Consider the following 26,472-nt stretch of genomic DNA (forward strand, 5'->3'; position numbering starts at 1 on the left):
TTACTAAGAACATTACCAGTGGCATACAGGGAGCTTAGCCAATGAGCGGTCAGAAAAGGTGTTTCCTCTGTAGTTCACACTGATCACCGGCTCCGCCTCTGCCAAGGCCTAAAGTCTCGGGGCCTGGGCAAGGGCCCCCCAGCTCCCTCCAATCGCCGGCTCCGTCCCTGCCCAGGACCCAAGCCTCTGGCCAATGCTTGGGGCCTGGGCAGGGGCCCCCCAGCTCCCTCCCATTGCCGGCTCTGCCCCTGCCCAGGAGCCCCCTGGCTCAGGCCCTTCCCAGGTTGCTCAGGACCCATGTGGGGCCTACCTCGGAGTGACCTGGGTGCCTACGTATGCAAATTAACCGCCATCTTTGTTGGGTTAATTTGCATACTCACTCTGATTGGCTGTGGGTATAGCTGAGGTACAGTCAATTTACATGTTTGTCTATTATTAGGTATGATTGGTTTCTCTAAACTTCCTTCCCATAATCAGTAACATGCTCCCCACAGACTAATCACATTTCAATTGTATTAAGGAAGGTAATGCTTAAAAGAGAATAGTGAAAACTAAACATAGTTAAAAACATTGGTAACTTAAGGTATGTGTAAGAGGAAATTAGGACTGCTATGTGTTGGAGTCAAATATTCTGGACTGTCTCTTTAAGTAGGGTAAATGTTATAATCTGTCACCCTCCTTCATCTTTAATAGAGATTAGCTATGTTTCCCCTAAATTAATGTATACTTCCCCTGCTATGCACATCCAGTTAACTGGGTTAGGTTGCCTTTGGCTGGATATATGTTATAATATCACCTCTCAGGCTAGTAAACAAAGCATGTGTATTTTCCTTGATATTTTTCACATATGGATACTAATCACTGGAGAAAAACAGATCTGGATCATTGGGCAGCCTCCAGAACACTGCTAAAGGACTCATTAACCATCATTTAGAAATTTGGGACTGTGATTAAGAGCTCATTGCATTGCCCTAACCGATTTGGCTCAGGGGATAGAGCGTCGGCCTGCGAACTCAAGGGTCCCAGGTTTGATTGCGGTTGGGGGCATGTGCCTTGGTTGCGGGCACATACCTGGTGGGGAGTGTGCAGGAGGCAGCTGATCGATGTTTCTCTCATCCATGTTTCTAACTCTCTCTCTCCCTCTCTGTAAAAAATCAGTAAAATATATTAAAAAAAAAAAGAGCTCATTGTACAGTAACTTCCAATTTAGTTTTGTATATACAATCCCTTTGCTACTCTCAACTGTTGCATGAGCTTCTTGTATTAACTCCTGGCAGATGAATACCTAACTTTGTCAGGTGTCCTCTATACCCACTCCCACCCACATACCAAGTGAGTTATATGACACAATGCATATTTTAGGCCTTATCCTCCCAAACATGCTCTCCAAATATTGTTTATTTAATTAAATATTTTGATAGATTTCAGAGAGGGAGAGATAGAAACATCAATGATCAGAGAATCATTGACTGCCTCCTGCACACCCCACACTAGGGATCGAGCCCGCAACCAGGGCATGTGCCCTGACCAGGAATCAAACTGTGACCTCATTCATAGGTTGATACTCAACCACTGAGCCATGCTGTTAAGAAAACAGAGAGGGAATTGTTGAGTGAGGAACTGAATTCATTTAAATAGGTTTCAACTTCATTTGAAATGTTTCAACATAGTGTATGTAACCTACCTGGCTCTAGTTTGGGGAGTCATATGAGGTGGTGAGATCTGGAAGAACCCAATGGACTAGCTACACCCATGAAAAACTACGGTAGTTATGTTATTGAGCTATTGCTTTGTGGGGAGGGTTTCTCAACATACTGTAAAATGATGTATGGGTTGTACTACACAAGGAGCTCTTCTCCATCTTCTTGCGTGGCCACAGACTGTTGTATATTTTTGCAAAAAACAAAACAAATTTCTATGTTCATTATATCTCCAACTACCTCTTAGCTTAAAACGAATGTAATACCATTATAGTTTATTCAGGGCTACTCAGGCTCGAAAGAAATATGAGAAACACAAGACACCTGATTTGAAGAGAAACCAGTGTTATGATTTCTGAGAGATTGTGAACAAAGGGAAACATGCTGAACTTGGATAAATGTAATATCCTTGCAGTTATAAATGCTGGGTATCTATATATATAAAAGGCTAATATGCAAAGTGTCCCCTCAGAAGTTCGATCGCTCGCTATGACGTGTGCTGACCACCAGGGGCAGCATGGAATGAAGGCAGGCCCCGGCCAGTGGCCATCAGCCGTCAGCCAGGGAAGGCAGGCCCTGGCCAGCTGCCGGAAGGCCCCGATTGGCCCTGATCGCTGGCCAGGTCTAGGGACTCTACCCATGCACAAATTTCATGCACCAGACCTCTAGTATAGTTCTAATAACACTGGCTGAGCTAGTGTACAGCTGTTTTCACGCCACCTATCTAAGGAACTAGAACAAGGAATTCATTGTATAGTATAACAAAGTTCTTGGCACTTAAATACTTCAAATGAATTAATTATTTTCAGTGAGGGAACATATCTTACTAACTCATCTTCAAAGAGGTCAGAGTGATGTTAAAAATATTAGTCTTTAGAGTACAAGCATATAATTGAAGAGCTTGTTAACAGGGATCTTTCCTGTGAACTCTCTGGTGGATGTGGAGGTTGGAGCTCTGGCTGAAGCCCTTCCCACACTTGCTGCACTCATAGGGCTTTTCTCCAGTATGTACTCTCTGGTGGATGAGGAGTTTGGAGCTCTGGCTAAACCCCTTCCCACACTTGCCGCAGTGATAGGGCTTTTCCCCAGTGTGAACTCTGAGATGGATGCGGAGATCTGAGCTCTGGCTGAAGCCCTTCCCACACTCATAGCACTGGTAAGGCTTCTCCCCTGTGTGTATGCACCGGTGAATGTGAAGGTTTGAACTTTGACTGAAGCCCTTGCCACACTCTCCACATTTGTAGGGCCTCTCTCCTGTGTGGACTCGCTGGTGGATGTGCAGGTTAGAGCGCTGACTGAAGCTCATTCCACACTCCCCACACTCATAGGGCTTCTCACCAGTGTGCACTCGCTGGTGGATATGCAATTTGGAGCTCTGACTAAAGCCCTTCCCACACTTGTCACATTTATAAGGTTTCTCGCCTGTATGGACTGCATGATGAATAAGCAGACTTGAACTCCTTGTGAAGCCCTTCCCACACTTGTCACACTTATAAGGTTTCTCATCAGTGTGGATGGCTTTATGGATGAGGAGACTTGAGCTCCTCGCGAAACCCTTCCCACAATGCTCACATTTGTAGGGCTTTTCTTTTGTGTGGTCTTTCTGATGAAGTAGTAGTTCTGAGCTCTCACTGAAGTCCTTACCACACCTACTGCATTGGTATTGTTTCTCTGCATTGTGTATTTTCTCACATGGATGACTATCTGAGCTGGTATTATGTATTTTGCCAGAGTCATAATGATTACAGGGATGCTTCTCTGTAGGAGCTCTCTGATGACTGACCACCCGTGATTTCCAACCATAAATGTAGTTACAGTCAAAGGGATCCAAGGATTCTTTCAATTGGCTCTTCTGGCAAATAGCTTCACCACTGAACAATGGTGAGACCAGTTCTATTACATCAGACACAAGTTTAATATGAAGGGTCTCTGAACAATGGTCTATGGGAGGACTTTTCCCTCCTAATACTTTTCTCTCAGTACTTTCCTCTGTTACAAACAGACTTTTTGTCTCCTGAGGGTCCTGGGGCTCATTCTCACAAAATGTCACTGAGGAGTCTTGTTTGGCCACTTGGCTCGGAACTTTCAAAGACAAATATTCTTCACTTTCCATGGCACTTAAATACTTTTTGACATCACCACTTTGAAGGGTCATGCCACTGCTCTTGTTTCTGGAAATGTGAGAAGATGCTTCTCCCCACTTTTGACAAAGGGAAAGATCTAATTCAGGGTTTTTATACATTTCTCCTTGAAGATTCACAGTGTAATCTTTACTCCCAGTTATGGTACTGGCCATCTCTTCCAAAATTAGCCAGCAGAAAAGATCTTCATGTAATAGATCCCCAGGTCCTTTCTCTTGAAGATTCTCCACAGAATTTTCATTCAAGTCTCCTAGGGAACAAAGAAAATTCAGTGATAAAAACAAACTGGATAGATTTCAAGATTTCAGAAGTGGAGTGCCTAAGTCCTGAAGTCTTAATAACTAGGAAATAGTTCAGTCTTGTCCTTATAGTCATGTATTTTGGATTGTCAGAGAAAATACTTTTGTACACAAAATATAAATCTTGTCTTTTTTTAAAAAAATAAATCTTTATTCAGATTATTACAATTGTTTCTCCTTTTCACCCTGCATAGCTCCCCTCCACCCGGTTCCCACCCCACCTTCTGCCCTTACCTCCCCCTCACTGTTCTCATCCATAGGTGTATGATTTTTGTCCAGTCTCTTCCTGAACCCCCCATACCCCTTTCCCCCTGAGAATTATCAGTCCACTCCCTTTCTATGCCCCTGATTCTATTATATTCACCAGATTATTCTGTTCCTCAGGTTTTTAATTCACTTGATTCTTAGGTTCACTTGTTGATAGATATGTATTTGTTGTTCATAATTTTTATCTTTACTTTTTTCTTCTTCTTCTTCTTTAAGAATACCTTTCAGCATTTCATATAATACTGGTTTGGTGGTGATGAACTCCTTTAGCTTTTTCTTATCTGTGAAGCTCTTTATCTGCCCTTCAATTCTGAATGATAGCTTTGCTGGGTAGAGTAATCTTGGTTGTAGGTTCTTGCTATACATCACTTTGAAAATTTCTTGCCACTCCCGTCTGGCCTGCATAGTTTCTGTTGAGAAATCAGCTGACAATCGTATGGGTGCTCCCTTGTAGGTAATTAACTGTTTTTCTCTTGCTGCTTTTAATATTCTCTCTTTGTCTTTTGCTCTTGGCATTTTAATTATGATGTGTCTTGGTGTGGTCCTCTTTGGATTCCTTTTGTTTGGGGTTCTGTGTGCTTCCTGGACTTGTAAGTCTATTTCTTTCTTTTTTTTTTTTTAAATATATTTTATTGATATTTTACAGAGAGGAAGGGAGAGGGATAGAGAGTCAGAAACATCGATGAGAGAGAAACATCGATCAGCTGCCTCCTGCACACCCCCTACTGGGGATGTGCCCACAACCAAGGTACGTGCCCTTGACCGGAATCGAACCCGGGACCCTTCAGTCCGCAGGCCGACGCTCTATCCACTGAGCCAAACCAGTTTCGGCTGTAAGTCTATTTCTTTCACCAGGTGGGGGGAAGTTTTCAGTCATTATTTCTTCAAATAGGTTTTCAGTATCTTGCTCTCTCTCTTCTTCTGGCACCCCCATAATTCTGATGTTGGTACGCTTGAAGTTGTCCCAGAGGCTTCTTACACTATCTTCAACGTTTTGGATTTTTTTTTTCTTTTTTCTTTTTCGGTTGAGTGTTTTTTGCTTCTTTGTATTTCAATTCTTTGACTTGATTCTTGTGTTCCTCTAGTCTGTTGTTGGGTCTCTGTATAATATATATATATTTTTAAATATATTTTTTTGATATTTTACAGAGAGGAAGGGAGAGGGATAGAGAGTCAGAAACATCGATGAGAGAGAAACATCGATCAGCTGCCTCCTGCACACCCCCCACTGGGGATGTGCCCGCAACCAAGGTACATGCCCTTGACCGGAATCGAACCTGGGACCCTTGAGTCCGCAGGCCGACGCTCTATCCACTGAGCCAAACCGGTTTCGGCTGTATAATATTTTTTATTTCAGTCAGTGTATGTTTAATTTCTAGTTGGTCCTTTTTCATATCCTCGAGGGTCTCACTAAATTTATTGGCCTTGTCTAGAAAATTCTTGAAAAACCTTATAACCGTGGTTTTGAATTCTATATCCAGTTGTTTGTTTTCCTCCATTTCTTTCGTTTGTGATCTGTTTCTTTGACGCCACATTTTCACTGCTTCCCTGAGTTAGTAGGGTAGATTTGTGTGCTAGGTTTCCTATATGGCCCAGTGGGTCGGCCTCCCCAGTTAACCTGAGGTGGACACTCTTGGTGCACCCCTTTGTGGACTGTATGTACAGCCTTGTTGTTTAAGTCTTGATTGTTGTTGGTATCACTGGGAGGAACTGACCTCCAGGCCAGTTGGCTGTAAGGATCAGCTGTGTCTACGCTGGGAGAAGTTCGGTGCTGGAGACAGCCTTATAGGATTAGACTTGCCAAATTGCAATATAGCCTCTGTGCTCAGCTTGGATGGGGTGGAGTCTCAGGGCGGAGCAGACAGTCTTGGCTTCCAGTCAGCCTTGCCCTTGCGTGCGCACGCGTCTCCAGACCCCTGTCTTCCCCGGCTCCCGAGTCTCCGCCCGAGAGTCCAGATTCCCCCCACAAGAGCGTGGGTCCTCAGGGGCTTGCCTGGAACTGGGGATCAGTGCAGTCAGGAGCTTCTGACTCCCTTCCACTAGGAAAAGCCTGTGGCAACCTCCGCAGCCTTTGTGCGCACTGGCAGGCGCGTCCTTCCAGACCTCTGCCTTTCCTGGCTCCCGAGTCTCTGCCCAAGAGTCCAGATTCCCCCCGTAAGAGCGTGGGTCCCCAGGGGCTCGCCTGGAACTGGGGTTCAGTGCAGTCAGAACTGGGGTTCAGTGCAGTCAGGAGCTTCTGACTTCCTTCTGCTAGGGAAAGCCTGTGGCAATCTCCGCAGCCTTTGTGCACACTGGCGCGTGCGCCTCCAGACCCCTGCCCGCCGGGGCTCCCCCGGGTCTCCGAGTCTCCGGGTGCCTTTCTCTCTACCTGACAGTCCAGACTCCCCCTGTATGAGCCTGGGTCCACAGGGTTTTGCCCGAAACTGGGGTTCAGTGCAGTCAGAACTGGGGTTCAGTGCTGTTGGGGGCTTCCTTCCCCCTTCCGCCAGGCTCTCAGCCTCCTTTCCTCTCTGCGTGCACAAAGACCCTTTGCCGTACCTCCAATTCTCTGTGAGCTTTTCTCTTTCCTTCTAGTTGTAGAATTTTCACTCAGCCAGCTTTCCTGTGGTTCTAGATGGTGTCCGTTCTTTTAGTTGTAGTTTTGAAATTGTTGTGCGAGGCAGCAGTTTAGGTGCTTACCTATGCCGCCATCTTGGTTTCTCCTCTGAGATCATGTCAATCTTGTCTTTTTTATGCATAGCCAATAAAAGTATTCCTCTCTTGCCCTAGCTGGTTTGGTTCAGTGGATAGAGCGTCGGCCTGCGGACTGCAGGGTCCAAGGTTTGATTCAGGTCAAGGGCACATGCCCAGGTTGTGGGCTCGAACCTCAGTAGGGGGCGTGCAGGAGGCAGCCTATCAATGATTCTCTCTCATCATTGATGTTTCTATCTCTCTCCCTCTCCCTTCCTCTCTGAAATCAATAAAAGAAAAAATATATATGTAAAAAAAAAGTATTCCTCTCCTAACTCTGCAGAAGGCTATGAATCCTACATCCTTGCCACAAATTACATTTTGGTTCACTTTACTTCATTTTATTTTAAGTAAATTTGCATTGAATTGGTAATCCACTTTAATAGATGCTGGGGATACAAGAAAGTAAATAAGCTAGAGCCTACTGGGGAGAAAGACAAATATATCAATAATGATAGCACCATATCAATTGTAAAGTGCACCCTGGAGAGGAAAGCAGGAGCTAGAACAAAGGGGTTGGTGTGTACTACTAAGGATTTAGGGCTAAAACCTTTAAAGATTTAAAGCTATTAAAGGATTTCAACTGGGAATGAAAGATTGACTTGCTCATCAGAAATGAGCAAGACTTTAGGTAGAGAGACAATTGCTATAGCAAATTAGAAATGGTAAGGATGATAGCTATGGAGAGAGTGGGAGAGGGACATTCTAAATCATATGATGACTAACTAGAAGGGAAAGAAGGCACCAAGCATGATCCCCAACTTCCTTGCTTGAGTGAATAGGTTTAGGGGTACTATGTAATAAGATAGGGAATGCAAAAGGAAAGGCTGGAGTGGAGAAGGACAGACGACAAACTTTAAATCTAATGTTTAATTTGTGGTGCTGGTGGAATCTTCTTAGAAGATCTGTTCAGTAAGCAGTGAGATATATGGGTCTGGAACTTCTGAGGGAAAATTGTGCTAAAAATACAAATTTTTAGACTTACTAGTATATATGTTGGTTAAAACAATTAGAGTGAAAATCCTAATATTACAATGAAAAAACAAAAAGGAAATCTATAAAAGCCTAAAAAAAAAGTAAGAGTTGTCATCACCAGAATAAAAATGTTGAGAAACTGCCCTGACTGGCTCAGTGGATAGAGCGTTGGCCTGCGGACTGAAAGGTCCCAGGTTCGATTCCAGTCAAGGGCATGTACCTTGGTTGCGGGCACAGCCCCAGTGGGGAGTGTGCAGGAGGCAGCTGATCGATGTTTCTCTCTCATCGATGTTTCTAACTCTCTATCCCTCTCCCTTCCTCTCTGTAAAATATCAATAAAATATATTAAAAAAAAAATGTTGAGAAACTTCCCAGATGATAAAGAGCAGATGATTGGGAATGATGGAGAAATAGAAAACTAGAAAAAAAAATTGAACAGTTCAAGCCATGTACAGGAGATGATTTCTGAAGGAATAAGAGATCTTCTCAAGAAGTCCTAGAAATTCAAATAATTCTAATTCCAAAGTCAGAATCAATGACTATAAAATAAGAGAGGTTTATCCTGGAAATTCAGGTGTTTTTTTTGTTTTTGTTTTTGTTTCTATGCCAGTCAGCGTCAAAAGCTCTGCTTCCTAGGCAGGAAATTCAGGTTTTTTAATTCCTGTTAGACATTTCTGATGGTTAGACTAGTTGTTGCTATTATCAGCACCATACTCCCAACCATTCTTTTCCCAACAAAAAATGAAATATTGGATAGCTACCAGAAGTAACCCCATACAAAGTTTTAAGAACAAAGTAAATGATCTGTTAAAGAAAGACTCCTAATAGTATTAGTTGGGCTGAAAAGAGAAGAAGTGGAGATAATGCTGAACCTGTACAATGGCAGGGCTGATTAAGGTACAAAAAGAAGCAATTGACTCTAGGACAAAGCCTCAAGGTAACCCCTGAAGTGGGATTTCTGACAAGGGAGATATCTCAGAGATGGAGATCAAAGCATGGCATGCCTCAGATAACTTACTTGTCTGAAAAGGCACCCTCAAAAAAGGAGTCTATACCACTCACCATCTGGATTCTGATATCCATTCCAAGCCCAGTTGGAAGAGGTATTCCTTGTTAGTAGAGCCTGCATGCACCAAAAAGGGTTGGGCATCAGCTGAGGATGTAGACTCCAGTATCAAACTATGCACAAAAAAGACTTTGTGGGGAAAAATGGGACAATAAAAAATGTAAGCAGACAAAAAAAGTAGAAACTAATTTTCATAAAGACTGGCACAGATTCAAGAAATAGTGAACAGAAGATCACACCTGCCAGAAAGGCTACCATCAATAAATCAACAAAAAACAAATGCTGGCGCAGATGTGGAGAAAAGGAAACCCCAGTGCACAGTTGGTGGGAATGCAGAGTGGTGCAGCCACTGTGAAAAACAGCATGGAATTTCCTAAAAAAATTAAAAATAGAACTGCCTTTGACCCAGCAATACCACTTCTGGGTATATCCTAAGAATCCAGAAACACCAATCAGAAAGACTACATGCACCCCTCTCTTCATGGCAGCATTATTTACAATAGCCAAGATCTGGAAACAGCCTAGGTGCCCATCAGCAGATGAGTGGATAAAAAAGCTGTGGTACATTTACACAATGGAATACTATGGGACTATAAAAAAAGGAAATCTTACCCTTTGTGACAGCATGGGTAGACCTAGAGAACATTATGCTAAGTGATATAAGCCAGTCAGAGAAAGACAAGTACCATATGATTTCACTTATATGTGGAATCGAATAAACAAAATAAACTAACAAACAAAATAGAAACAGACCTAGATACAGAGAATAGACACAGCTGTCAGAAGGGAGGGGTTGAGGGGTAGGGTGAAAAAGGTGAAGGCGATAAGCAAACTCCTCTTACCCCAAACTCAGAGACAGAAAACAGTATGGTGATTACCAGAAAGAAAAGGGGGTTGGGGAACATTGAATAGGGTAAAGGGGAAATAAATGGTGATTGAAGGAGACTTGACTTCGAGTAGTGAACACATAATACAATATATGGATGATCTATTATAGAATTGTAAACCTGAAACCTATATAATTTTATTAACCAATGTTGTCCCAATAAATTCAATAAAAATTAAAAAGTCTTGATCAGTATATATTTTAATGGCCACATGTTTTTCTCTTACCAATATATGACCCTCTATAATTTGTATAACCAACCCCCTCTGATATATTTGGTGAGTAATTATTTCACTGTATTAAATAATTCTATAATGACTGTTCACAATTTTCAGTTGAAGTTACTGATTAATTCCTTAGGGTAGATACCTAAAAATGTATTATTTCATCAGAAATGTTTCAGGCTCTTTGCTTCAAGCAGTCAAAAGCTTTTTGAGAAAACCTATATCAGCTATACTCCTATCTATCTCTAGATAGATGTTGTCTTATATTCAGAAGGGGAGATGGATGAATCTCTGGTGTGTAAGAAAAGAAGCAAAGGGAAATAGATACTGCAGGGCAGTGGGGTTTTTAATGGAGAAGGTGGGGAAAACATGGGAGAAGACAGAGTACAAATAAGAAGGTCAGCATGAATGAGAAAGACCACAACTTTCTGAAAAGCTAGAAGGGAGAGTAAGTGAATAGATACAGGTAAATCAGTTTGTGGAAAGTATCCTTGAAGCCCCAGCTTTCTCCACAGACCAGAGAACTCCTTAAACATTTAAAAAGGGACTCCTCTTAATTTCCTCAAAAAATTAAAAATGGAACTGCCATTTGACCCAGTGATTCCACTTCTAGGAATATATTCTAAGAAACCCAAAACACCAATCAGAAAGAATGTATTCACCCCTAAGTTCATAGCATCACAATTTACAATAGCCAAGATCTGGAAATAGCCCAAGTGCCCATCAGATGAGTGGATAAAAAAGCTGTGGCACATTTATACCATGTAATATTATGCAGCAGTAAAAAAGAAGGATCCCTTACCCTTTGAGACAGCCTGGAGGGACCTGGAGAGTATTACACTAAGTGAAATAAACCCATCAGAGAAAGGTAGACATCACATAATCTCACTCATATTAACTGATGAACAAAATAGACCCAGAGACATAGAAGCATAGAACAGACTGTGGAATCTCAGAGGGAAGGCGGGGGAGGGTGGGTGGGTGGGAAGAGATCAGCCAAAGAACATGTATGCATATATGCATAACCCATGGACACAGACAATAGGGTAGTGAAGGGCTGGGGGTGAGGTTGGGGGCGGGCTAGAAGAGGTCAATGGGGGAAAAAAGAGGACATGTAATACTTTCAACAATAAAGATTTAATTAAAAAATAAAATATAAGAAGGGACTCTCTTTCATGGATTAGCTTGGATTTGTAACTTGCCAGGATGCCTTGCTGATTCCTTTGGAGTTCGTTTTTCATTATGTAATTAACTTCAACTCTGTGCAACTGAAAGATCATATCTGGGAAATACAAGGGGTTGGGTAACTGTGCAGAAAGCAAATCAGTACCAAATTCTGGCTTATCAGGGATGGATCAGGTATGATTTCTTAGATGACTCAGTAAAGCTACAATTCTCCAATTCTTACCAAGTAAAGTTCTTTAGCTGCTTAGAATAATCAGAAACATCCTTTTGTGTCAAAAACAAATTAGGAAACTCTGATTCCTGAACTACAACTCCTGGGGCCCCATCACTATTTAAAATTGAAGAAACAACGACTCCAATGGGCAGGTGTCCAGGCTCATGTTCTTACCCACTGAGATCAAGTGGCTGTAGGGCTACGGCATGTCAGCTCTGTGCAGCTTCCTATGAGCAGGGTCCAGGGGACCCCCCACTCCTCCTCAGTGAAGTCCACAGAGAAATCCTCGAATGTTACTGGCCCCTAAAACAGTAAGCGCTCCTCCTTTACTGATAACCATCTACACAAATGACCTGGAAGGAAGGTGAGGTTGGGAGCACTTGAAAAGGTGAGAAGGGTATAGAAGTATGCAGTTCAGGGATCTAAGGGATCCAAATCAAGTTTTGTTGGAAACTCTTTCCCTTCTCATCTACTTCGCTACTTCCTTCAAAACCCTTCCTCTCCTGCCCACAACTCACTCAGGCTCAAGCCATCCAGCTACTTAATCTTTCCATGTCACTGCCATCTTATGGTCATTGCTGAGTTGTTCTTTCCACCCATTCCTACTATTGTCCTGACAACTTCAACACACACGAGAACAACTTACCCAACATCCTAACCTGACATTTTTAACCGCTACAGTCCAATGATCTCAGTCTCATTCCACACTCAATTACCACAATCAGGGCCATTTCACTACTTGGACCACTCTGCTTTTGAAATATTAATATCTTGATAGCTACACTTTTACTTTTTAAAATTTATTTCTTTATTGATCTCAGAGAGGAAGGGAGAGGGAGCGAGAGATAGAAACATCAATGATGCGAATCATTGATCGGCTGCCTCCTGCAGGCCCCTCACTGGGGATCGTGCTCGCAACCCAGGCATGTGCTCCTGGCTGGAATTGAACCCGGGACCCTTCAGTCCACAGGGTGATGCTCCATCCACTGAGCCAAACCAGCTAGAGTGATAGCTACACTTTTTTTTTTTTAATATATTTTATTGATATTTTACAGAGAGGAAGGGAGAGGGATAGAGAGCTAGAAACATTGATGAGAGAGAAACATCGATCAGCTGCCTCCTGCACACCTCCCACTGGGGATGTGCCCGCAACCAAGGTACATGCCCTTGACCGGAATCGAACCTGGGACCCTTCAGTCCGCAGGCCGACGCTCTATCCACTGAGCCAAACCGGTTTCGGCGATAGCTACACTTTTAAAACTTCTTCCAATTCTTTCTGTTCTTCCTTTTCTATCACACCTGCTTTATCAAGATCATCAATCATCCTTTAACCTTTTGTCTTTTCCTCTCAGCCACAGTATACTTAAGATCTCAAATTTTTCCATAGTCATATCAATCCTATGTCCTTTCTTCTAAACCAAGTACTTGAACATTATTGGAAAAAATAAAATAGCACATATACATACAACCATAACGTACTCTTTTTAGGTATTTGCAAAAACGTATCTCTTTCTCCTTCCTCCTTAACTCCAGGCTCCAACTTTCCACCTAACATCTACACTTGGGTATTTAAAAGGCCCTTAAAACGTAATAAGCCTCAACAGACCTCTTCCTCTCAATAACCTCCATCCATATCTGCTCTTCTCGGCTGCTACTCTTTGCTTGCCGGCCAGCGGCCGGGCCTCAGCTCCCGGTGGATGAGTCCAGGTCATGCAGGCCCTAGGTGGTGTGTCCCCACCAGCAGGCTGGGCCTCATGGCACACCTTGAGTTCGAGTACCTGATGAAGAAGTGCTTCGTGACCATCAGCTGCAACTGGTCACGCTCGGTGGATGTGAGCTTGGGCCACTCGAGCTTCATCTTGCGGTGCCTGGAGATCTTCAAGCCCCGAGGGGGCGGCAATGGCTGGGTGGTGAGCTGCTTTGGCAAGAATGGTGTGTTTGTGGAAGGGAGGGTTGGGGAGCGCAGGGCGCTGTGCTGCAGCTTCGGCATGAGTGAGTGGGGGCCTGAGCCCCTGGGGCCTGGACCCCAACCTGTGATCCAGGACTCCGGGCCTTCATCCTACCCACAAATAGGACCCAGCAAGGACCCCGATCCTGTTCATTTGCACACAACCAGCACCTGGACCACAGCCCTGGGCGCGTTCCTCTGACCCACCCGACCCCCACACATCACCTGGCTGGATCACAAACTATGACCCCAATCGCCTTGCTGGGCCCCATTCACAAGCAGGACACAGACTGCAGCCCCCATCCTCATCTCCCCAAGGCTGGAGGCTCAGGCACCTGAGCATGTGGGTGCAGGTTTTATTGGTTCCTCTGTGTGTTCTGGGAGTTTGCATATATTTTTCATAACCAGCTTGTAGATAGTCCTGAATAGAAATGTTAAACTCTGGTTGGTGGAACTGCCTAAAACTAAAATCTGCATTTTTTCAACCGAGAAAAAAAATCTGCTCTTTCCTAGTTGCGCCCATTTTAGTAAATAGTCACATGACCCACCCAATTACTCAAGCCCACATCCTAGAAGTCATTTTGATTCCTTTCTCTCTTCCTCACATTTTATCAATCACCAAGTCCTACCAACTCCACCTCTAAAACATACCTGAATCTACCCACTTCTATCTTGCACTATTAGCATTGGGAGTCACAGCTCTCCTTAACACCTCCTAGTATGTATCTCTTGCTCCCCCACACAATGAATTTCCCACATGGCAGCCAGGGTGATGTTTTTTTTAAAAAAAATTTTTTTTTATTGATTTCAGAGACAAAGGGAGAGGGGGAGAGAGAGAGAAACATCAATGATAAGAGAGAATTACCAATCAGCTGCCTCCTGTACACCTTCTACCAAGGTACATGCCCTTGACTGGAATCGAACCCGGGACCCTTCAGTCTGCATACCAACACTCTATCCACTGAGCCAAACTAGCTAGGGCCAGGGTGATCTTTTAAAACACACACCATGTCAGGCATGAAATCCCCCAAAAACTTTTCAATAGACATCGAGTAAATTTACAGACTGGGGTTTTGTCAGTTCTCCAGGTTAGAGTCACTCCTCCCTCCTGTGTCACTAGGCTGATCCTAGACCACATCAAACATCCCAACTTAGGGAATTTGCACTATTGTCTTCTCTGCTCAGAATGTTTTTTTTCCACATCTTTCACATGCCTGGTTCCTTATTCAGGTCTCAGCTGAACTGCCATCTCCTCTGAGAAGCATTTCCTTGACCATAATCCACAGTAGCACAAAACAATAAACAAAAAAACACCTGTTCTAGGTAGTTTTGCCATAGCATCTTTGCCACAAGCATTTTTACTGCAAACATTATCCCTGCTAACTCACTGGCTGTAAGGCAATTCTGCTATAAAAGCAAAACAGCCCTAACCGGTTTGGCTCAGTGGATAGAGCATGGGCCTGTGAACTGAAGGGTCCTAGGTTCGAATCTAGTCAAGGGCATGTACCTTGGTTGCTGACGTGATCCCCAGTATGGAGTGTGCAGGAGGCAGCTGATCGATGTTTCTCTCTCATCAATGTTTCTAACTCTCTATCCCTCTCCCTTCCTCTGTAAAAAAATCAATAAAAATGTATTAAAAAACACACAGAAACCAAAACAAAACTGGTTCACAGTTCAATTTTTTTTGGTTTATTTGATTTCATTTCTCTGTTGATAAATCAATCAACTGCTGTAGAAAAGATAAAAGAACTGGTTAACTGTTTTTTGTTTGTTTTCACTTCTCCACAAAAAATCAACAACCTTTAGCAGACTTAATGTATTTAAGCAAGTTGTCAGTGTGGTTTCATTTCTTAACTGACAAAATTCTCAATTACTCCCATTTTTGCATTATATGTGAATCTGAGCTAGTCCTCAAAATGGTCTGGACAGTGACAAGTAGATGTGGCGGTGCTCTTAAAGCAGTGAGCATTTCTTCCCGATGACAATGATTGGCCCCAAGAGTTTATTTCTTATTTTTTGGAATTGATTTTTAGAGAGAGAGAAGAAGGGGGAGGGAGAGAAACATCGATTTGTTGTTCCACTTATTTATGCGTTCACTGATTGACTTCTATATGTGCCCTGACCAGGGATCAAACCTACAACCTTGGTGTGCCAGGACAACGATTTAACCAACTGGGCTATCCGGCCAGGGCCATGATTTCTTTTTTAAACACATTACAAGGGCCTTGTTGAGGGCACAGAGTTAAAACCACATTTCTCACAGAATAAAAACAATGCTAAGGTACAATCCACAAAACAAAATCAGTTATTTGAGCAGTATTCCCATGAACCGACACACATTTTAAAATGTATTTGAATATTTTTCATTTTAAATCTTTTGTTTTATGCCCTTTTTAGTGCCCCTCTTTTATATTTTGTGATTTTTATTTTAATGGCAAAATTGTCATTACTAATTGTTATTTACTTAGGCATGAAAATGCTTGTGGCAAAGATGTCTATATAAAAAATACCAGATATGCCCCCAAACTATCACTTCTCCCTGTATTAATTTCTTTGCATTACTTATGCCTTATCTCATTTTCTTACTCATCTGTTTTCTTATTTACTGTCTATCTCTCCCCATTAAGATGTAAGTTCCCTAAGAACAGAGAGGCTGTCTGATTTGTTCATAGCTGTGTCCCTAAGGCCTCACACGGGGCCTGGAACCTAAGAGGAGTTAACTTTACAGTGAATCTGACTCCTCAGGATTTCTTCAATGGACCAACATTTCCAAACTGCCTCTGGTAAGTTTCTCATGTGTCACAGACTGATAATTTGTAAAATACAATAAAAAAAGATATAAAATACCAACACCAATTTTTTAAATTATTAGATTTAACAGATATAAAGGTTTCAAACACTCAACCTCTGTTCTTATGTTAGGGTAGGCAGCTAGTCAGTTACTGACAAGAGAAGGGAGCTAAACTGGCTGAGTCTGATTGACTAGGAAGCTACAGGTTCCAGACACTCCAGTGGATAGCTGCATTGCTCCCCGTGCCTCCCCCACACCCACCCCCCGCAAGGGGATTAACATCCCTTCATCCCCCTGAGTAGGGAGGAAGGACTGGCCCTCCAATCTCACCAGCAAACAGTCAGGGGCTCCCCCAGATTACCAGGGGCAGGAAGAAACAGTAAAGGGGAAATTCCTCTGCTGAGGCATGTGCAGAAGCTAAGATGGCCCAGGGGGAGGTCTTCCTCTTGGATGCATGTGCAGTAGGAGCCAAAATGGCAAACATAAAGGGGAGGTGTCTAGTCTGGGAAAAGGATCAGATAGAATAAGGGCGTGGAACCCCAGAAGATCCAGGAAAGGGATTGGTTAGGGGAGGGCCCAGCACAGCCCGTGAAGAATTAGGAGGACAATTGTTTAGTTTGAAAGAAAGCTTATTCTCTCCCAAACCCAAGGGGAAGCTTAACAAAGGCCAGCAGTTCATTGTGTGTGCACTGGAGTGCTCTCTCCCCTTTTAGTAGCTGCGAACTCAGCACTGGGTTGTGGCCCGGCACCACTGAGCATTGGCGGCAGATGTGCAGATGGGGAAATGAGACACAGGCAGGTGCAGCCGGGAACAAAGACTATGCTGGACTACTTGGAGCCCAGGGTGATGGCACTGCAGTTCTGGGTCGAGCCCTCCTGGTGGGCACTTGTGCTCACCAGGCGCAGGGCTTCTTTTGCAGGGGGATGGACCTGAGCCACCTGGTTGTGAATAAGACAGTAGACACCTGGGGGCAGTCCTTTGTTTCACTCCAATAAATCTGACACTATGCTCAAGTCCTCCCATGCATGGGTCCCCGAAATGCATTTCTTGCGACTCCGTGAAAGAATCCTGTTTCCACCGGCAACACTTATGTATCTTTGTATACTGGTAACAAACTGTGGGCTGCCAGCAGTCTACAGGCCACATGCTGAAAAGCAGAGGATAGAATATACACAAAACAACTGAGAGCCAAGTGAAGCCCAAAGGAGCAACTCAACTCTGAGCGAGGGGAATGCCCAGTAACCTTCAGAAGAGGTCACATCTTAGGACTGAGGCTGAAGGGATACCACCTACTCCTTCCTCAGGAAATTGAGGACAACCAGCCCTTCCTTCCTACCCCCCAGGAATGACTTCACTAGTCACCAGTGGAGAAGGTGATAGAGGCAAATGGCAGTTTGTCCTCAAGGTCACAGGTCTCCACTGTGTCTGAGGAAGAGGGATAAGGTTGGGCTAGAGAAGCCTGCAAGTCCCTGCACAAAAGGTAGGACAAAGAAGAAATGGAAGTGGAGGTGTTGCCCAAGAGGGACATAAATGTACCCTTTCTTATAAGAGGGCCAGGTGAATATCAAGCAGGTGGATTGGCCACTTTTTTTCAACCAGACTTCTTGACCTCAAGAGAAAAAGGGTTTCTTTCTGTCCAATGCTAACTTCTTCCTATGCATTTCAGATCAAATCCTCTCTTCCCTTCTGAGATTCAAGTCCATCAGTTATCTTTTTCCCTTTTATATTTTATTCATTTTCCACCCTGTTGTCTGGATTGTCTAAGACACCCTTCCCTACCTCAACAATATTCAGGTAACTTCACATCTTGTCAATGCTGTCTTCTAAATCTCCATTCAACGTGTTACCTATTCTTTACTCCCACTGCCACTGTCCTACGTAAGGCCTTCATTTCTTACCTAGACCACAAGGATTCCTTAAGTCTTCAAATACAAGTTCTGCCATTTTTCAATTCATAGGTTAGATAGTCAGATTTAGTAATTTTTAAAAATCCCACAAAGTGGTGGAGAGAATTTTGTACTGAGAATGAAAAGGTTATGTTGATGGACTATAAACTTTGTAGTAGGTTGAAAATTCGAAGATGAGGAATGGTATGACAGTGGACCAAATGAACGGAATCAGAGAAAGAAAACAGTGGTCCTGCTAAAGAAGACAAAGTTGGGACTAAAAGACCCTGAATAATGAATAGTCTCCCCTGGTATCAGTGGAGTGTATGGGTCACCCAAGGAGAAACTCAGGCTTACTCTGGGAAAGTGGACTCAGGATCCTGAGGGCCAATCAAGGTGGAAGGTCACAGGACTAGTAGTTTCCTGTCCCTCCCACCACCCCACCTCCCACCAAAAATACCTAACTCCCCCAAACTACATACATCATATGGCTTTTTACTTTCTTTCCAGAGCCCTTCCTTGCTGGGTCCAACAATTTACTTTGGAGGGGGCAGGTGCCAGAAGCCAATGCCAGCATGTCATAATTGCAAGTTTCATCAAAAGGTTGATGGAACTTGGGGACTTAACAAGGGCTGAGTCACATATGTTATTGCCTGTTGGGAATGGCTAAAGGCATTTCCCCAAACCTGAAAAGGATGCATAAAATCATTGCTTGCTGCCAGACAGCTCAGGGCATCTTAATCTACATGTTATTGCCTCCTTCTGGCCAAACACCTGAACAGCTGAAGGCAGTTTCTCCCAAACCTGATAATCTGACAATGGGTTGTGTATACAAACCCTACCCTTTGAAGTGTATATCCACCTTGCCTTAGGACAAATTGTGTTAATAAAAAGCAAGGGTCCTACTTAAACATAAGACGGGAAATCATAAAAATACTAAAGGAATCCACAGGCAGAAAAATCTCAGACATATGCCGAAGGAACTTCTTCACTGATACTGCTCCTAGGGCAATGGAAACTAAAGAGAAAATAAACAAATGGGACTACATGAAAATAAAAAGCTTTTGTACAACAAAGGAAACCATCAATAAAACAACAAGAAAGCCCACTGCATGGGAGAACATATTTGCCAATGATATCAACGATAAGGGTTTAATCTCCAACATTTACAGAGAACTCATACAACTTAACAAAAAGAAGATAAACACCCCAATCAAAAAATGGGCAACTGATCTAAATAGACACTTTTCAAAAGAAGACAGAAGGAAGGCCAAGAGACATATGAAAACCTGCTCAAAGTCACTAATCATCAGAGAGATGCAAATCAAAACAACAATGCGGTACCATCTTACACCTGTCAGAAGGGCTATCATCAACAAATCAATAAACGACAAGTGTTGGTGAGGATGCGGAGAAAAAGGAACTCTTTTGCACTGCTGGTGGGAATGCAGACTGGTGCAGCCACAATGGAGAACAGTATGGAGTTTCCTCAAAAAACTAAAAATGGAACTCCCATTTGACCCAGTGATTCCACTTTTAGGAATATATCCCAAGAAACTAGAAACACCAATCAGAAAGGATATATGCACCCCTATGTTCACAGCAGCACAATTCACCATAGCTAAAATTTGGAAACAGCCTAAGTGCCCATCAGCAGATGAGCGGATTAAAAAACTGTGGTATATCTACACAATGGAATACTACGTTGCGGTAAAAAAGGAGTTCTTACCATTTGCAACAACATGGATGGAGATGCAGAGCATTATGTTAAGTGAAATAAGCCAGGCAGAGAAAGAGAAATATCACATAATCTCACTCATCTGTGGAATATAATGAACAGCATAGACTGATAAACAAGAACAGATCCAGAGACTGAGAAACGTCGAACAGCACGTCATACCTCAGGGAAGGTAGGGGAGGGTGGGGGTAAGGTGGAGAGATCATCCAAGGGACTTGTGTGCATGCATATGAGCCTAATCAATGGACACAGACAAGGGGGTGGGGCATGAGTGGGGGTTGGGGGTGGGGGGTTATGGGGGAATAAGAACACATATGTAAAAAATAAAAATTAAAAAAAAATTAAAAAAAAATAATAAAATATTAAATCTAAAAAAAATAAAATAAAAAAAAGCAAGGGTCCTGAGACAAGGAGAACTTAGTTCCTTTAGCTAAGTCTTCTCTGACTCCCTATAATGCCTTTCAAAATTACGTTTCGTCTCTGGACTCTTGATTAATTTACGCACAGTGCCTTCTCCAGGTTCTTGAACCCTTCTAGATGCTGGATCAAGACCACCAGCAGGCAGGAAACAGTAATGCAGGTGGCCAGGAGCTATAGTCATACTGGATTACCTGTAGTCATCTAAGCGTCATACTCTAGTCTACAATAGCCCTTTACACATTGCTTTTGCTCTGACTTACATTTCTGTCATCTATTTAGGAACTACTTTCAGTTTCAGAACAATCAACAACCTCCTTTCTGAAGCATGAGGATGAGTTAGATGCGTCCTCCTCCAACATCTCATAGCATCTTTCATATACATCTACTATAACTATTAAGTCTGTCTCCCAAATTGGCTAAAAGATTTTAAAGGATAGGAGCCATGCTCAACTAATCTTTAAATTCTCAACAACTAGCACAACGAACTCAGAATCTAAATAGTATTTATAAATTTACATTAAATTTAAAAAAATAATCAAATGCTACAAGTAAACCGCGAGCTCATCAAATTCAACACTCATTTTCAGATGAGAAAACTAAGGTTCATAATGGTGAAGTGACTTACCCAAGTCACAGAGGAAGGGATGGTTAAATTGCAACTGCTACCTTTCAGCAGACTCAGGACAATGCCTGGTTAAATAAAAACATTCAGCAAGTATTGGTGGGATGAACTCCCTTCTTTAAATTCAGTTGTTAATATTTACCAGAACCTCAAAATTTATTACACTAGCAATCCACAATTTCACCAGCAGTGAAAAAATAATCTTCACTTGGAAACAGGTAAAAGAGAAGGAAGGAAAATATAGAGAGCACTGGGTCTTACTGCTCATCTAATCTCCCTTGAAGTCCTCAATCACTTTGCAAGGCACAGTAATGGCATGCTCAGTACCTTGAGGCTGTTTACTGTCCTTTAAACAAACCAATTAACAAAAAATATATTTTTATTGATTTCAGAGAGGAAGGGAGAGAGATTCAGAGAGATAGAAACATCAATGATGAGAGATAATAACTGACCAGCTGCCTCCTGCAGGCCCCACATTGGGGATCAAGTCTGCAACCCAGGCATGTGACCTGACCGGGAATCAAACGACCTCCTGGTTCATAGGTCGATGCTAAAACACTGAGCCACACCAGCCGGGCCAAACCAATTTTTATAGGAGTTCATGGTCACTTCCCACATATGTGAGGGCTGTATTCGCTAAGCAAAAAGATGGTCTTGGTTAAGAACCAGTTATTTTTTCCTTAAAATTCAGCCTGATATTTTGTTCAAAGAATTTCTGGTGTCATGACCTGTTCAGTTATAGTGAAGAAACAGCCTGGTGTTGGAAAACATGGGGCTTACTTCCTGCTATGCTGCTCCCTGCAACAAAGGATATGGTGCTTCCTTCTAGCTCCCTCAGAATTAGAGCTCTCCTCAGTAAAAGCGATGGCACCAAGGCAGAGAGGGGCTGGCTGACCCCTTCCATTGAAGGCATTCTATGATTCTAAGTGCCAATCTTGAGGTAAGTTTCTAGAAATGGTTTTATGGAGACAAATTAAAAATCTATTTTTTAAAAAGTGCAAGTTGGTAATTTAACAATTTATTGTACCACTTAAACATGTAGATATGTTGGTAAGGAGAACAAAGCAATCAGAGCATAAAAGATGGACCTTTTACCTATCTTAGAGATGCTCACATCAAGCAAGTAGAGAATAACTGACAATAAATGCAACAAATTAATGGATATACAAAGATCGAGGAGATAAAAAAAGTGAAATTCTCTTTTTAGTAGGTCTGGGAGTGGTGGTACTTAGGAACCTTAACTCTTAAAAAACACTACAAATAATTCTAATACACAGCCTGGTTGACGAGCATTTCTGGGAGTGAGTGCGTTTTCCTGCGACCACTTAGCAAAGAACTGACCATGTAATAGCTTTGAATGACTTAATATGAGTGAAATGTCTACAGGAAAAGGCAGGCTTTAACAGAGATGACCAAGCAAAGATGCTGTGGGGAGTTTTTCAATACAAGAGCAGAGCCCAGTACTCTGGGAGTGAGCCAAGTTCCGGAAGAGGGTAGCTCAGTGAAAACTGATGTGTAATTTACAGGCAGCAGAGACCTGTGCAGTAACTGAGGGCTGGATGCCTTAGTATATGTCCTTAGGATATCTATGTTGCTACACCCGTATTTATAAAATACCATATGTCTCACACTGGAGTCCGACAATAAAGGGAAAAATGACACACAGAACAAAGGCAGGACTTGACATCAGAGGCACTTAATGCTGATGTCCTTCCTGGGTCCCAATAAAGCAAAGTTACTTACATTCTCAGGGAGACAGCATTTCCATAGAAACCCCAACAACTCACCTGGAACTTGGTCATTCCCTCCTCGCAGCACAGAGTCCTGGGAAGCTGGAGCTTGCAGAAAAGAAACAGCCATGAAAATCAAGTCCCCCAGCTTTTGCTACTGTAGGAAACCCTCTCCTGAGGTGCCTGTCCTGTCTCCCCGCGCGGTCCCCCCTCACCTCTCTCCATTGGGCTTTGGGTCAAACAGAGCAACCCCCGCTCCCCACAAGGTACATCCTGCTACCCCTAGCAGCTCCAGGATGTGTCCATTTTCGGCCCTCAAGTTCTAGTTAGAGCAGTAGGAGCTCTCAGGTTGGATGTATCGTCTCTCGTGATGAATTTTGGATGCCCACGACGCCTTCCTCAGCCTGACTCATTTTTGGGGTGCAGGGCTGGGATGCAACCCTTTAATGAGGACAGTGTTATGGGGACAGAAACCTCGGTCACAACAGGAGCCCTTCTCGACTGCCTGATGCCCACTTAAAACCTCCTTGAAAGAAGGCCAGCCACCGGGCAGAAAAGGCCAACTACGGAGCCCCCAGGAGCGCAGGCGAGAGGGCCCCTCAGAGCCGCAGCGGCGTCGCAGCGCCCGGTCGCATGTGCGCCTCGGACCGCACCTCTCGGGTCGCGCGCCCTCCCACAACAGCTAGCCTCTTCGTGGGTCTCCCACTCCCCACGCCCCGCCGACTCTCTGAGGGAGGTGCCAGCTGCCAGCTGCCACCCGCCGCTCACCTCCCACGTGAATCCAGTGCCTGGAAGCGGCTTCTCCGCCCGCGGAGGGCTCTGAACTACAAGTCCCAGAAAGCCGCGGGCGGGCCACGGACACTTCCGGTGTACACTTCCGGTGTCCGTCCCCCTGCTTCCCCGGCTTCCCGGGCCCTGCATGGAGGTGCCTGGGTTCCTGCTTCTAGCGGACTGCTTTTAACTGTTCTTTGAGAGTTAATTTACGTTATTATTATTTTTAAAATTACAAACGGGTGACAATCATTTTAGGAATACCCATTAAAGTGTTTTTCACATTTTGTTAATGTGCTACTGGAGGAAAAGAACGTAAATATCACCTGTAATTTCAACTTTACCTGTAAAAATATTCTGAATCGAATATATGCCATTCGGCATCTTCATCTGCCTCTTGAAGTTCATTAGTTTAGCAAACATTTTGAGGCCTTACTGTGTTCTAGGAACTGTTAAAAACGCTTAAAGAAAAATCACTCTGGATGTTAAATAGTGGAGGAAACAAGGAATACGTAATTTTGATAAAGAATGGTAGAGTGTGTTATAAGGTGATATGTGTTACGGAGAAAGTAGAGCTGAGTCGGGGATTGAGGGATGGCCGTGCGATTTTAAATAGAAACTTTTGGAGCCAAGACTTTGAGGAAATGAAGGAATTAGTCATGTGCCATTCAGCAGTCACAACTCTTTCCAGGATTTTTTACGTTATAGGAGGGAGGACTTGGGAGAAATGGGGCTATTCCATTCTGCTGAAACCAGAAGTCCCTGTTTTAAATTTTAACCTATTCATATTGTCAACTGATGGTTGTTGGTGCCAATTTGTTGGTGCCAATTCAAGCCAACTGGATTCAACGCCAACTGGATTCCCCAACTTGGGGTGCGTGAGGAAAGAAACTATTCAGTGCAAAACAGCTCAATTGTGATAAAGCTCAACTGTGAAAAGGGGCTGTGAGGCATCCCTGGGGCCAGGTGGCTCTGGGACCAGGCCCTTCTGTGACTGGACAGCTCTACTCTGCGCCTTGATGGTCTGTTCTGCTCCTTGCCAGTCGGCTTTGCTAAGCTGGGGACTTTCGGTGGGGCTCTGGTGCAGGTTAAGTACGGCTGCTTCTTTTCCTGGCCAGGGACCGCCTGCTAAGAGCTATAAAGTGATTTGTGGTTGGTTGCTGCCTGTGCTGGGCTTGGAAGCACCTGGGAGAGGCTATGCTGTGATCTGATGCTGCAGCTGTCTGTGCCGGACTTGGGGCTGCTTAGCAAGAGGCACTGGGCATGCTGAGGCCAACTGCTGCTTGCCTGGGCTTTGTGGATTTTGGGGAGATTTTAGGAATGTCTGCAGCCTGGGCCAAGGCTGGCTGCTTGTGTGGAAAAGCTGCTGAAATTGGTTCAGGCTGGTATGTGAATGTGTGGGGCAGTGTCTGGGAATCACCAGGGTGGAGCAGTGTTAATTAACTAGGTTGATGGAGATGCAAATTTGGTGCCTGCCTTCACCTGCAGGTGGATGTGGGAGGTCTCAACAAAGGAATAATGGTGCCTTCCAGCACTTCCTCTTGCACCTCCCAGGCTGTGTGTGCGGAGGGCTCAACAGTGGACATTGGTGCCTAACAGCACTTCTGTCCTGGAGAGAGCTGCCCCTCTAGCCCTCACCCTGAAGCCAATGATTCAGTTCCTCCATGTATGTCCCTGGTACTTTGCTGGTCCTATACTGGAGCTTAGGGCTAGTGTTTATGAATGTTTGCTCTCACCCTTTAAAAGAAAACCTGAATCTACAGCAGCACTCTGTCTTACTGGAATAGAATCTCTGCTGATTTTTCACAGAAATTGTGGGGACGCCTCTTCCTGGACCTAGTGCTCTGGACTGGGAAGCCCAGTGTGGGGTTGAAACCCCTTGCTCCTCGGGGGACCTCCGCAGCTGAGATATTCCTCCTAATCCTTAACCTCCACAAGTGGGTTTGGGATCAGCCTGTTACTCGTCTCCACCCCTCCCACCAGTCTTGAAGTTGCTTCTTTCTATTCTTAGAGGAATTCTGTTGAGCTAATCTTTGGGTGGTTCTCAAGAGTGGTTGTTCTATAATTTAGTTGTAATTTTTATGTGATTGTGGTGGGAGGTGAGTAGTGTTTCCCTATTCTGTCATCTTGACCGGAAGTCCTCATTATTCATTATTTTAATTACATAAATATTCACCATGAAATTCATATAGGTGGCTAAGATTAATAAAAAAGGAAATTTCCCCTCAAAGCCAATTTCTTTCCTCTAATAACGTTCAATTCTCATCCACTAAAAATATATATATTAGAGTAGACTATCCTTCCAAGTTTCTTCTTTTGTGTTTCTGTGTGTGTGTAGGAAGATGATAGTATTGTTGGAGGGCTGAACCTTCACTATTGACTACAAACCTGGGCTCAGTAATGACAGTTGTATCCTTTCTAGGTGATTTCAACACTGAGATACTGCTACTATTGTCAAAAAGGGAGTGAATGGCATCGTGTCTCCTAGGGAGGAGTCATTTTAATAGAGGGCATGATAATAGTCTTAAGATTCTCAAAAAATTGCAGTTTTCTGCTCTTTGGCTATAAGCAAATTATTTCTATCTTAGTTAGCCCTGGATGATTGAAGTGAATCAGTACACAGACTTCAAATCTTTGCAGGCTGAGAAAGGAACCTTCTTTTGTAAGGAAAGGTTAGGGCTTCTGCTGTGGACATGGGTGATTTATTAGACTTGGTTTTTGGGGAAGGGTATCACCCCGTTAATACAGTGTTCAATAAGAGTATTATGAAAGTAGTTAGATTTGCCTCATGATTTCTGCCCAGTAGTCTTAAATGCAAAACAAGATTAATTTGACTATACAGGGAAGAAAAGAACTTTGGGATTGACAGGAGGCTGTT

At 43.5% G+C, this 26,472-nt stretch overlaps 1 protein-coding gene across 1 annotated transcript; it reads right to left on the reverse strand.

Annotated features, from left to right (window-relative positions):
- Positions 1-807: 807 nt before the first annotated feature.
- On the reverse strand, positions 808-23,643 carry ZNF239 (zinc finger protein 239). Its single transcript, XM_080642531.1, has 3 exons — positions 23,592-23,643; positions 22,881-22,931; positions 808-4,091 (listed from the first exon to the last, which is right to left on the reverse strand). Exon 3 carries the CDS (start codon positions 3,994-3,996, stop codon positions 2,605-2,607), a length of 1,392 nt encoding a protein of 463 aa, XP_080498657.1. The 5' UTR covers positions 3,997-4,091; positions 22,881-22,931; positions 23,592-23,643; the 3' UTR covers positions 808-2,604.
- Between the last annotated feature and the right edge of the window lie 2,829 nt (positions 23,644-26,472).

Source organism: Plecotus auritus, assembly GCF_963455305.1.
Source record: "Plecotus auritus genome assembly, chromosome: 9".
Classification (NCBI taxonomy): Eukaryota; Metazoa; Chordata; class Mammalia; order Chiroptera; family Vespertilionidae; genus Plecotus; species Plecotus auritus.

Excerpts from the sequence above, each read along its gene's own strand:
- ZNF239 (XM_080642531.1), bottom strand. The coding sequence starts at position 3,996 with ATGGCCAGTACCATAACTGGGAGTAAAGATTACACTGTGAATCTTCAA.